General features: G+C 39.7%; 1 protein-coding gene across 1 annotated transcript; it reads left to right on the top strand.

Moving 5' to 3' along the window:
• Window positions 1-1,423: 1,423 nt before the first annotated feature.
• Window positions 1,424-12,156, top strand: LOC130367058 (serine protease inhibitor Kazal-type 1-like). Its single transcript, XM_056569439.1, has 5 exons — window positions 1,424-1,458; window positions 1,961-2,058; window positions 2,268-2,308; window positions 6,017-6,126; window positions 12,021-12,156. The coding sequence occupies exons 2-5, from the start codon at window positions 2,004-2,006 to the stop codon at window positions 12,064-12,066; spliced, it is 252 nt and encodes an 83-aa protein (XP_056425414.1). The 5' UTR covers window positions 1,424-1,458; window positions 1,961-2,003; the 3' UTR covers window positions 12,067-12,156.
• The last annotated feature ends 656 nt before the right edge of the window (window positions 12,157-12,812 follow it).

Below are 12,812 nucleotides of genomic sequence, written 5' to 3' on the forward strand. Positions count from 1 at the left end.
AAAATACAATTTTGTAATTTTTGGGGGCTTCCATTTCTACACAGTAGAGGTGTCATTTTTTTGGGTAAAAAAATCATAACTACATGCAGGAAAATTAATACGTTTAAAATTGTCATCTTCTGACCCCTAACTTTTTCATTTTTCTGCATACGAGACAGTGTGGGGCTCAATTTTTGGGCTGTGATCTGAAGTTTTTATCGGTACCATTTTTGTTTTGATCGAACTTTTTGATCGCTTTTTATTCATTTTTTTATGGTGTAAAAAGTGACCAAAAATACGCTATTTTGGACTTTTCTGCACGTACGCCATTGACTGTGCGGTTTAATTAATGATATATTTTTATAGTTTGTACATTTACGCACCCGGCAATACCACATATGTTTATTTCTATTTTTATTTACACAGTGTTTTCTTTTTTAAATGGGAAAAGTGGGGTGATTCAGACTTTTACAAAATCTTCTTTATTAACTAATTTTTTTTCACTTTTTTCACTTTTTTTGCACTGTTATAGCTCCCATAGGGGACTATAACATGCAATACATTGATTCAATACACTGATCAATGCCATTCTATAGCATTGCATTGATCAATGTTATCGACGGTTGATTGCTCAAGCCTGGCTTATCATACACCTTTTTACAGCATGTTGTTAGGCCTACCCATTTCTAAGATATAGGGTTTTGTAGCCACTCTGACAATAGAGGTAATCCATCAGAGATACGGGAACTGTGATTATAATGTGGCCTGTGTTAAGCTGTGTTCGGTGTAGTGACTGTAACAGGTCATATAGCCCAGCCAGCCCTGAAAATATTCCCCTGAACATTAAATATGCATGCCCCAGTCACTGCAGCCCATATCATGTTCCTGCCCCTCTGACAGACAGCTACAAAGACCTATATCTCAGGAACAGGGAGGAAGGGGGGTGTGGTGTACTACATATAAAGTAGCACCACTATCGTGTATTATACAGTATCTGAAGCGTGATGATATTGGTAAAATATTCACCAAAAAGAAAAAAATCTCTGAATGACACTCACCACTTATTTTTTCAATCTTCACTTATTTTCTTTTATTCCGCCATCAACGGATAAAGGGGATCATGCAGGTGCGTTCACAGTGGTGAGTGCCATTCAGTGATTTCTTTCCACTACATGCAATCCCACCAGAGCAATTGTACAATATTACATCTGCGCACTCCAGCGATCATTCACAAGTACATTGTGAAGCAGTGCCAGCTATTAATCTTTGTTATAAATGATATACATTGGTAAAATATTGACCAGGTTGTTTTGAAAGGATTAATAGATACTTGGTTAATGAATGCGTTCACTTCCTTTCTTTATTAACTAGTAGTACGCCATTGTACTTATACTGAAGTCAATCAAGGGGAAGACATAGTGCTCTCCAGTCCTGATCTTTGAGAACCATTTCTGCTCTGCTGAATGGAACATCATTATGGTAAGAGTTGAGCAAACTTTTGAAAAGATCAGTTCACCGGACTCGCCGAACTCAAAAATTGTGAGTTCGGTTTGGCTCGGTTCGACTTGAATCGGCAATGAAATAAGCCCCTAAACGAGTTTAAAACACTGCCTAACAGCTCTAAACACTGTATATAGGTGCCACTTGAATACGCTTCGTAGGTGGGTGGAACAGATCAATGCACCTTACTGACTATTGTAGCTGGTTCAGGAGCACTGTTATAGAGAAAACTTGCAGCAGTTGACAAACATGGTACATTTTATACTTTGTCTTATTTCATTACATCATTTCCTAATTTCGGTTTAGTCACACTTCATGACAACATTCCCACCATGCAATGCACAGTGATGTTGATTGCGTAGTTTATACTGTAGATTCTTTGTTAATAGGTAACTAAAGTAACCTGACCACAGATAAGATATACTATAAAAGAGACACTTGTTTACCTGTGAATTATTCTCCGAGACTTCCTGTATTACAGCCGAACATTTCTACACGTTAAAAAAAAACAACTACTTACCAACATGAATGTTAAAGTTATCCTATCACTGGTAACGATTCTTCTGTGTGTTCTTTTAGGTAAGTCATCAGTTACTGCAGTTTACATACATTATAGTATTTATTTTTAATCTTTTAAAGTGAAACTATGTACTTTAGTATGGTAAAATTGTAACCGACTGCCTGTATTCTTTTTAATGATGAGGCTAGAATTTTACCTAAACTAATAGAGATCACCAGTATTGGTGGACAAGTGACATATGGCAATAATGATTTCTATGCAATTGCAGGTACTGTGAAGTCTAACTCTGCTTCAGATGAAGGAAGAGAGGTAAATCAATTTACTTTACTGTAACAATTCTTTTTTGTCATGTGAGAAATATTGGTTTAGACTAGCCTTTAGGCATGATCAAATCTGAAAAATCCAAATTCGTTACGAATTTCAGGAAAAAATTTGATTTGTAATGAATGCGAATATCGCCGCGATTCGGTCATGCGAATCGCTTCATTAAACTCCATTTAGTGCGGTCCCGGTCCCAGGGGCCGAGCATCTAAAATGGCGGATCTACATGTGAGGACATGGGGCAAGGAATACTGGGAAGGCGGGAACAAGAGACGGCAGGATGACCGTGAATCACATGCAGCATGTAGCCTATCAGCAGCCAGCCACCCCTGTGATGTCACAGCCCTATATAATCGGCAGCTATCTAGCGGCCAGTCAAATCAGAGTTCTATTACAGAGAGAGATAGAGGGACAGACAGCAGTGTGTGTTGCACAGAAAAGCATTTTTACAGCAGCGATTCACCTCCAGTCACATCAGCGTTCTATTGCAGAGAGAGAGAGACAGAGAGCAGTGTGTGTTGCACAGAAAAGCATTTTTACAGCAGCGATTCACCTCCCAGTCACATCAGTGTTCTATTGTAGAGAGGGAAAGAGAGCAGTGTGTTGCTCCGAAAAGCTTTTTTACAGCAGCGATTCACCTCAAGCCCAAATCCAGCCCTGAAGCACTGATAGGGAAGGAAGTGAGACAGAGAGAGAAAGTGCACTTTTGGATGTAGTACACAGCGACTGTGTGCTGCAGCACTGGTGTGTACAACAACTGAAAAGCAAATAGTAGCCAGCCAGTTAGGGTGAGTAAAGCACTAAAAGCGTATTGTCCTATATTAAGTGTAACCTGTGCGTACATCTAAGAGGTGTACCATTTTGTTCCTGTTAATGTATTAAGGGCCTAAATACTGTGAAAGACCAGCCGAAAGTACACACCTTCTGGCACTGTAGACAAATACTGTTTTAAGCATACTCGAGCGCATTGTCCTCCCCTCATAAGTGCATACCACATACGTACATCTAAGTGGTGTACCATTTTGTTCCTGTTAAAGTCCTAAGGGTCTAAATACTGCGAAAGGCCAGCCAAAAATACACACCTGCTGGTGTTGTAGAGAAATACTGTTATAAGCATAGGGGAGTGTACTGTACTGCCTTCATATATGCACTAAGTATGTAAGGCAGAGAAGTGCCAGGATGTGCTCAGAGGAGTGGCAGAGGCCTAAATTCATCAGGCAGAGGTCGCAGCAGACTAGGGGGGAGTGGCAGCAGGAGTCGCAGCGAGAGGCCTGAGCTCCCAGTATAAGCTAGCGGTCTTGTCTCGACCAGCAACCCATCTGCGGTCATCGATTGGTTAACTCGGTCATCCACTTCCTCACAAGTGACATCTGAGACCCTCACTCAACAGTCGGTGGGTTCCTCAGACACAACCCTCAGTAGGCATGGCCCAGGAGCACTCCCTGTCCTCCCATTACCTTTGTCCTCTGTTGTTCCTTCCCCCATAGAAGTATCTTCTTCTATTTAGTGAGGACAATCTATTAGAGGATAGTCAGCAGCTACTGCCCAGCCAAGAAGTGGAGGAGAGGAGACATCCTCCGCTTCCTCTACTAGGTGGGCAAGTAGTGATGAGGAGAGTGGCGTGGGAGGTGGTGTTACAAGCGGTCAGGCACCTGAAGCAGACAATGTTGAGGAACCTGAGGAGGAAATCCGTCATGTGCACACACAATAAGTACTGGAAGGATTAAGATTTTTAAATAGAAGTCATTTACAATTATGTTTAACTTTCTAACACCAGTTGATTTTAAAAAATTGTTTTCCACCGGAGTACCCCTTTAAGCAACAAAGGCAGTTTTTTTTTCAGACATTTTTGAGACATCCCCCATGGCGATACCATAATTGTACAGAATAATTTTTACATTTAGAGCCCACGGTGAGCACTTAAAAAAATAAAGCACAATTGTGTTTTTTTCCATTTCACCCCACAAATAATATATTTTTTTGTTTTTTTCAATACATTATATGGTACAATAAATAGTAACATTTTAAATATAAATTGACCAATAAAAACTAAGCCCTCATATGGCTGTATTTACCAAAAAAATTAAAAGCTATGGTTTCTGGAAGGTGGAGACGAAAACAAAATACAAAACAGTTGTCAATTATCACTTCATTTGGAAGGTCTTCACCCAAGTGTGAGTAACAACAACCAAGTGTTTATGTCACTTGTGTGTACTAAAGCCATAACATGTGTCTTTTAAATTGTGTAACTTTATAGATCTAAAATCTGCTCCTCTCTATGGGAAGATAAATAGGTTTACGATTTGAACCACTCTGCATCTGCCACATTCCAGCATGGAATATGTAAGGAATATGAATATTCCGTACATGTAAAGATAACAATTCCAACTAAACACAAAATAGGGTTTCTTGATAGTGTTTTAAGAAAGCTTATCTTGTAAAAAAATATAAAAATAAAGAAGACTATATACATGCAGTACCATGCATAAAGTGGGTAAATAAGGCAATAATGACATTTTACCATAACAGGATTAACATGGACAATAAAGGTGTGTGATGAATGGCTGGTCTTTAAATTGTATAACTTAACAGATCTAAAATGTGTTCTGATCTGGTCATTATGGATGATAATAATAATAATTTATTAAAACAATACCATCCATTTCGATTCTATTGGTCATAAAAAGTAAAAGTGTTACAACTGTTATGTTTTCATGTCACATATTTGAAACCATGATCACCTTGGAGGAGATTTTTCATTGCATTTAGAGCTTTTTTTTTTCTTACACCGGGTGCACAAAATGTTGCATGTGCGCCTAAGTACTTTTTTTTTGCGACTTTTGTGGGTGAACACAAAGAGCAAACAGCCTTACCTAAGCAACTTTCAGTTTTTGTACTTTGCAGTGGTCAAAAATTTATGAAGTGTGACTTTTGAATGTAGGCAAACCCCCTGCAAAATATCGTAAGTCAAACTTAGGTCAGACCTGGCTTACAAAAATACCTTTGGAGACCACTTTTAAAAAAGTCATAACTGAGACTTTTTGAGCAGAAAAGTTGCAGGGTAGAGGAGGAAACGTACAAAATGGTGATCTGAAGAGATTTATAGTTTTTTTTTTGCGTCAAATTTATCATCTCCCTGGGATAGTATGATAAATTTGTCATACATAAGCAATAGTGTTGCTCGCGAATATTCGCAATTCGAATTTTATTCGCGAATATCGCATATTCGCGAATATTCGCGAATATAGCGCTATATATTCGGAATTACGAATATTCATTTTTTTGTTTTGTTTTTTACAGTACACATCACAGTGATCATCCCTCTCTACTTCCAGCTTATGTGGTGTAAGAAGGCTCTAATACTACTGTGTGAGACTGGTGCGCGAATTTTCGCTTATGCTAATTTTTGTATGTGCAAATTTTCACAAACGTTAATTTTCGCACACGCGAATATGCGCATATGCGAAAATAAAGCGAGAATATTACGAATATGCGAATATTCGCGAATATGACGAATATTCGTCCATATATTCGCGAATATTCCCGAATTCGAATATGGCCTATGCCGCTCAACACTAATAAGCAATGATAAATCTCCCCCTATCTTGAAGGAGACTGTGAAGATTTGTTGGTAAATGTACACTGCTTTTACGGGAACAAGAATAAGTTGTAGTAACAAGAGGAAATCTTTTACAGCCTAACTGTGATGTTGGAGTGCCATCAAGATGCCCACGGAATTATGATCCTGTATGTGGCAGTGATCAACATACATATGACAACGAATGTCTGCTCTGCGCAGAACAAATGTAAGTATTCAGATTGTCCCTGGCGATAAGATCCAGTCTGCCAACAAACAGGTTAAGAAGTAATAACTGAAAAAAATGGTGAAAAAAAAATAGTCCCCTATTTGTCAGGATATACATTCAATCCAATTGTGCTTGACATGTTGAATTCCTTAACCCCTTAAGGACCAAGCCCATTTTCACCTTAAGGACTAGAGCATTTTATGCACACCTGACCACTGTCACTTTAAACATTAATAACTCTGGGATGCTTTTACTTATTAATTTGATTCCGAGATTGTTCTTTCATGACATATTCTACTTTAACATAGCAGTACATTTTTGTTGATACTTGCATAATTTCTTGGTGAAAAATTTCAAAATTTCATGAAAAATTTTAAACTTTTGCCTTTTTCTAACTTTGAAGCTCTCTGCTTGTAAGGAAAATAGACATTCCAAAAAATGTCATATTGGTTCACATATACAATATGTCTACTTTATGTTGGCATCATAAATTTGACATGTTTTTACTTTTGGAAGACATAAGAGGGCTTCAAAGTTCAGCAGCAATTTTGAAATTTTTCCCGAAATTTTCAAAATCTGAATTTTTCAGAGACCAGTTCAGTTTTTAAGTGGATTTGAAGGGCCTTCATATTAGAAATACCCATAAATGAAACCCCTCAAAGTATTAAAAATGACATTCAGAAAGTTTGTTTACCCTTTAGGTGTTTCACAGAAATAGCAGCAAAGTGATGGAGAAAATTCAAAATCTTCATTTTTTACACTGGCATGTTCTTGTAGACTCAAGGAGAACCCCCCCCCCCCAAAAAAAAAAAAATTGTAACCCAATTTCTCTTGAGTAAGGAAATACCTCATATATGGATGTAAAGTGCTCAGAAGGGAAGGAGCGACAATGGGATTTTGGAAAGTTAATTTTGCTAAAATGGCTTTTGGGGGGGCATGTCTTATTTACGAAGCCCCTATGGTACCATAACAGCAAAAAAAAAAAAAAAACACATGGCATACTATTTTGGAAACTACACCCCTCAAGCACGAAACAAGGGGTCCAGTGAGCCTTAACACCCCACAGGTGTTTGACGACTTTTCGTTAAATTTGGATGTGTAAATAAATAAAAAAAATAATGCACTAAAATACTGGTTTCTCCCCAAATTTTACATTTTTACAAGGGGTAATAGGAGAAAATGTCCCCAAAATTTGTAACCCCATTTCTTCTGAGTATGGAAATACCCCATGTGTGGACATCAAGTGCTCTGCTGGCGCACTACAATGCTCAGAAGAGAAGGAGTGCCATAGAGCTTTTGGAGAGAGAATTTGTTTGGAATGGAAGTTGGGGGCCATGTGTGATTAAAAGCCCCCATGATGCCAGAACAGAGGACTCCCCCACATGTGACCCCATTTTGGAAACTACACCTGTCACAGAATTTAATAAGGGGTGCAGTAAGCATTTACATCCCACTGGCATTTGACAGATCTTTGGAACAGTGGGCTGTGCAAATGAAAAAAAAAATATTTTTATTTTCACGGACCACTTTTCCAAAAATCTGTCAGACACCTGTGGGACGTAAATGCTCACTGTTCCCCTTATTACATTACGTGAGGGGTTTAGTTTCCAAAATGGGGTCACATGTGGAGGGGTGCATTGTTCTGGCACCTTGGGGGCTTTCTAAACACACGTGGCCTTCAATTCCGGACAAATTTTCTCTCCAAATGCCAAATGGCGCTTCTTCTCTTCTGAGCATTGTAGTGCACCCGCAGAGCACTTCATATCCACATATGGGGTATGTTCTAACTCAGAAAAAATGGGGTTACAAATTTTGGGGGGCTTTTTCTCCTATCTTCCGTTGTGAAAATGAAAAATGTAAGGTTATACCAGTATTTTAGTTTTTCTTTTTTTTTTTTTTTCCCATCCAACTTTAACAAAAATTCATCAAACACTTGTGGGGTGTTAAGGCTCACTATACCCCTTGTTCTGTGAGAGGTGTAGTTTCCAAAATGGGATCACATGTGGGTGTTTATTTTTTTGCGTTTATGTCAGAACCACTGTAAAATCAGCCACCCCTGTGCAAATCACCAATTTAGCCCTCAAATGTACATAGTGCGCTCTCACTCCTGAGTCTTGTTTTGCGCAGGCAGAGCATTTTATGCCCACATATGTTTTTATATTTTTTTTTTCGATACTCAGGAGAAATTGTGTTACAAATTTTGGGGTTCATTTTTTCCTTTTACCGCTTGTGAAAATAAAAAGTATGGGGCAACACCAACATGTTAGTGTAATTTTTTTTTTTTTTTTACACTAACAGGCTGGTGTAGACCCCAACTTTTCCATTTCATAAGGGGTAACAGGAGAAAAAGCCCCCCAAATTTTGTAATGCAATTGCTCCCGAGTACGGAAATACCCAATATGTGGCCCTAAACTGTTTCCTTGAAACACGACAGGGCTCCAAAGCGAGAGAGCGCCATGCAAATTTGAGAACTAAATTAGGGGTTGCATAGGGGTGTACATAGGTGCATTGTACACCATTGATTCCCAAACAGGGTGTCTCCAGCTGTTGTTAAACTCCCAGTATGCCTGGACAGTCAGTGGCTGGAGGCTCCATTTTGGAAACAGTGTCGTATGATATGTTTTTCATTTTTATTGGGGGGGGCAGTGTAAGGGGTGTATATGTAGTGTTTTACCCTTTTTTTGTCTAGTGTAGTGTTTTTAGGGTACATTTGCACGGGCGGGGGTTTACAGTGAGTTTCCCGCTAGGAAAAATTGCCGCAGCTCAAACTTGAAGCAGGAAACTCACTGTAAACCCGCCTGTGTGAATGTACCCCGTATATTCACATGGGGGGGGGGGGATGGGGAGGTAAAGCCTACAGCTGTTGCAAAACTACAACTCCCAGCATGCACTGACAGACCATGCATGCTTGGAGTTGTACTTTTGCAACAGCTGAAAACACACTGTTTGGAAATCCTTGAGTTAGGTTCTGTTACCTAAATCAGCATTTTCCAACCAGTGTGCCTCCAGCTGTTGCAAAAGTACAACTCCCAGCATGCACTGACAGACAGTGCATGCTAGGAGTTGTACTTTTGCAACAGCTGGAGACACACTGGTTGTAAAACCTTGAGTTAGCTTCTGTTACCTAACTCAGCATTTTCCAACCAGCGTGCCTCCAGCTGTTGCAAAACTTCAACTCCCAGCATGCACTGATCGCCAAGATGTAGTTATGCAAAAACTGGAGGCACGCAACTACAACTCCCAACATGGTGAGACAGCCATTTGCTGTTTGTGCATGCTGGGAGTTGTAGTTTTGCTAGATTTAGAACACCACTGTTTACAAACCCCCGCACAGTGAACTCTAAACTGTGGCCCTCCAGATTTTGCAAAACGATAAATCCCAGCATGCCCAGACAGCAAACTTCTGTGTGTGCATGCTGGGAGTTGTAGTTTTGCAAGATCTAGAGGGCCACAGTTTAGAGACCACTGCACAGTGATCTCCAAATGGTAGCCTTCCAAATATTTCAAAACTACAAATCCCAGCATGCCCAAACAGCAAACAGCTGTCTGGGCATGCTGGGAGTGGTAGTTTTGCAAAATCTGGAGGGCAAAACTGTATAGTATAGTCTCTAAACTTAGCCCTCCAGATGTTGCTAGGCAACAACTCACCGACTTCTGTTGTCTGCACCAGGGAGCCGCACCTCGTTACCACCCGCTGCCGTTGTCGATCGCTGCCGGTAATTGAACACAGGTCACAGCACAGTGCACAGCTCCCCTATTCTGCCCGGAGTGCCATGGGTGAGCAGAGCGGGGGAACCAAACTTTAACCCCCCCAGCCCCCGATTTGCTATTGGTCGGTCGCTTCTGACCGACCAATAGCAGGGATAGGAGGGGTGGCACCCCTGCCACCTCACTTCTATCCCTTCCGGGGTATCGTGTGTGTCTTGGACAGCCCCATTCCCCCTTTTTTTCTGGGTCACCGGAGACCCATATGACCTGGAATTGCCACATATCGCCAGTCTCAGGACCCCCCCAGGGGTTTGCACTGGGTGCCTGCTGAATGATTTCAGCAGGCATCCCGGTCCGGTCCCTGCCCGGTGAGCAGCGGGGACCAGAATTCCCACAAGCATACTGGTGCACCGTTGGTCCTTAACCCCTTAAGGACTCAGCATTTTTCCATTTTTGCATTTTCATTTTTTCCTCATCACCTTCTAAAAATCATAACGCTTTCAATTTGCACATAAAATTCCATATGATGGCTTATTTTTTGCACCACCAATTCTACTTTGCAGTGACATTAGTCATTTTACCAAAAAATCCACGGCGAAACGAGAAAAGAATGTATTGTGCGACAAAATTGAAGAAAAAATTAAATTTTGTAAATTTTGGGGGCTTCCGTTATATAGGTTTGATTTTGTCGATTTTGTTGTAAATCATAACTACATGCAGGAAAAATTTATTCGTAAAAAATGATTATCTTCTGAACCCTATAACTTTTTTATTTTTCTGCTTATGGGCCGGTATGAGGGCAAATTTTTTGTGCCGTGTTCTGAAGTTTTTATCGGTACCGTTTTTCTATTGACTTTTTCTATTGACGACACTATTTTAGACTTTGGAATTTTTTTGCGCGTACGCCATTGACTGTGTGGTTTAATTAATGATATATTTGTATACGCGCTGATACCACATATGTTTATTTTTATTTACACAGTTTGTTTTTTTTATGGGAAAAGGGGGAGAGGTGGATTCAAACTTTTATTAGGTAGGGGGTTAAATGACCTTTATTAACTTTTTTTTTTTCACTTTTTTTTTTTAAAGTGTTATAGCTCCCATAGGGGGCTATAACACTACACACACTGATCTTTTACTACATGGATCAGCGTTCTAGGGGCTCGATTGTTCAAGCCTGTAGCTCAGGCTTGGAGCAATCAAATGCCGATCGGACATGACGGAGCAAGGTAAGGGTGCCTCCGCTTACATCCTAGCTGATCGGGACATGGTAATTTTATCGCGACAGTCCCGATCAGCCCGATTGAGCTGCCGAGAAGCTTTTAATTTCGTCTTGGACGTGGCGATCAACTTTGATCACTGCATCTGAAGGGTTAATAGCGCGTGGCACAATTATCTGTACCATGCGCTATTAGCCCTATCATTAGCAGCTGGGACCGACCCCGTATGATGGGAAGTCATGGCGCGACCCCGTTTTAAATACCAGGACCGGGCGCAGGGAGTACAGGTACGCCCTGCATCCTTAAGAGGTTTTTCTGTCTGATCACAAATCTCTCTGCTGACACCTCTGTCGATTTAATGAACTGTCCAGAACTGTGTATGTTTGCTATGGGGATTTGCTCCTGCTTTGCACAGTTTCTGACATGGACAGAGGTGTCAGTAGAGAGCACTGTGGTCAGACAGAAAAGAACAACTCAACTTCCTCTGTAGGATACAGCAGCTGATAAATACTGGAAGGATTGCGATTTTTTAATAGAAGTCATTTACAAATCTGTTTAACTTTCTGGCACCAGTTGATAAAAAAAATAAAAAATAAACATTCCCACAAGAGTACCCCTTTAACCTATCCATCTGCTGGAGAAGTGGATGCTGTATGAGGCTTCTCTTTGCCTTCTCTGCATTAGCATGCATTACAGTTGATTTCAATAATGATCTGGTTGTTGAGCCTATTAAAAAGCAATTTAATGGAATCAGGACACCATTATTATGTTACCGTTTTTTTTCCCTTGACATTTGATCAAACTGGAAGGTTTATAAAGGTTATGAGAAGAACAACACCTGTCATGTGGGATTAACCTTGACAGGCCTATTAGCAGTTCATCAATAATGATGTGAATAGGCAGCTTATTCAAAGTCTGAGCATGTTCTGTTCTCACTTGATGTCTCTATTATGTTCTTATTTTCAGAAAGAAAAATATTCATATTAAAATTGCCAAAAAAGGAAGATGTTGAGTGACGAGAAAGCCAATGTCCATGGCATTCCTTTCTATGTAGAGATTTCTTGATCATTGAGATGTATGCTTTAAATAAAAAGTCTTACTTGATACCTGAAAATCAGCCCTTAAGTTCATGTACAAAATAGAACTGATGGAATAAGTCTTATGTATTGTAAGTTTTTAGCAATTGATAAGTTCTTAATGGATTGCAGCTCTATAATTAGTATTTAGAAGGTTAGACCATATTAAACCTGTAGTTAAAAATAAGGTCTAATGTCTATAGACCCTTCATGTTTACCTAATAAAATACAAAATCCAAAAACAACAAACAAAACAGAGCCAAAGTACAAACATCATGCATCTTTATTAATAGTGTTGAGCGGCATAGGCCATATTCGAATTCACGATATTTCGCGAATATATGGACGAATATTCGTCATATATTCGCTAAATTCGCATATTTGTAATATTCGCATTTTATTTTCGCATATGGGAAAATTTACATAAATGAACATTCGCATATGCGAAGATTGGCTTATGCGAAAATTGGCATATGCAAAAATTAGCATTCGCGAAAATTCACATATGCGAAAATTTGCATATGCTAATTTTTGCATATGAGAAAATTCGTACGCCAGTCTCACACAGTAGTATTAGAGCCTTCTTTACTCCACACAAGCTGGAAGCAGAGAGGGATGATCACTGTGATGCGTACTGTGAAAAAAAAAAACAAAAAAAAAAGAGTATCCGTAATTGCGAATA

The sequence above is a fragment of the Hyla sarda genome, chromosome 4, assembly GCF_029499605.1.
Source record: "Hyla sarda isolate aHylSar1 chromosome 4, aHylSar1.hap1, whole genome shotgun sequence".
Lineage (NCBI taxonomy): Eukaryota > Metazoa > Chordata > Amphibia > Anura > Hylidae > Hyla > Hyla sarda.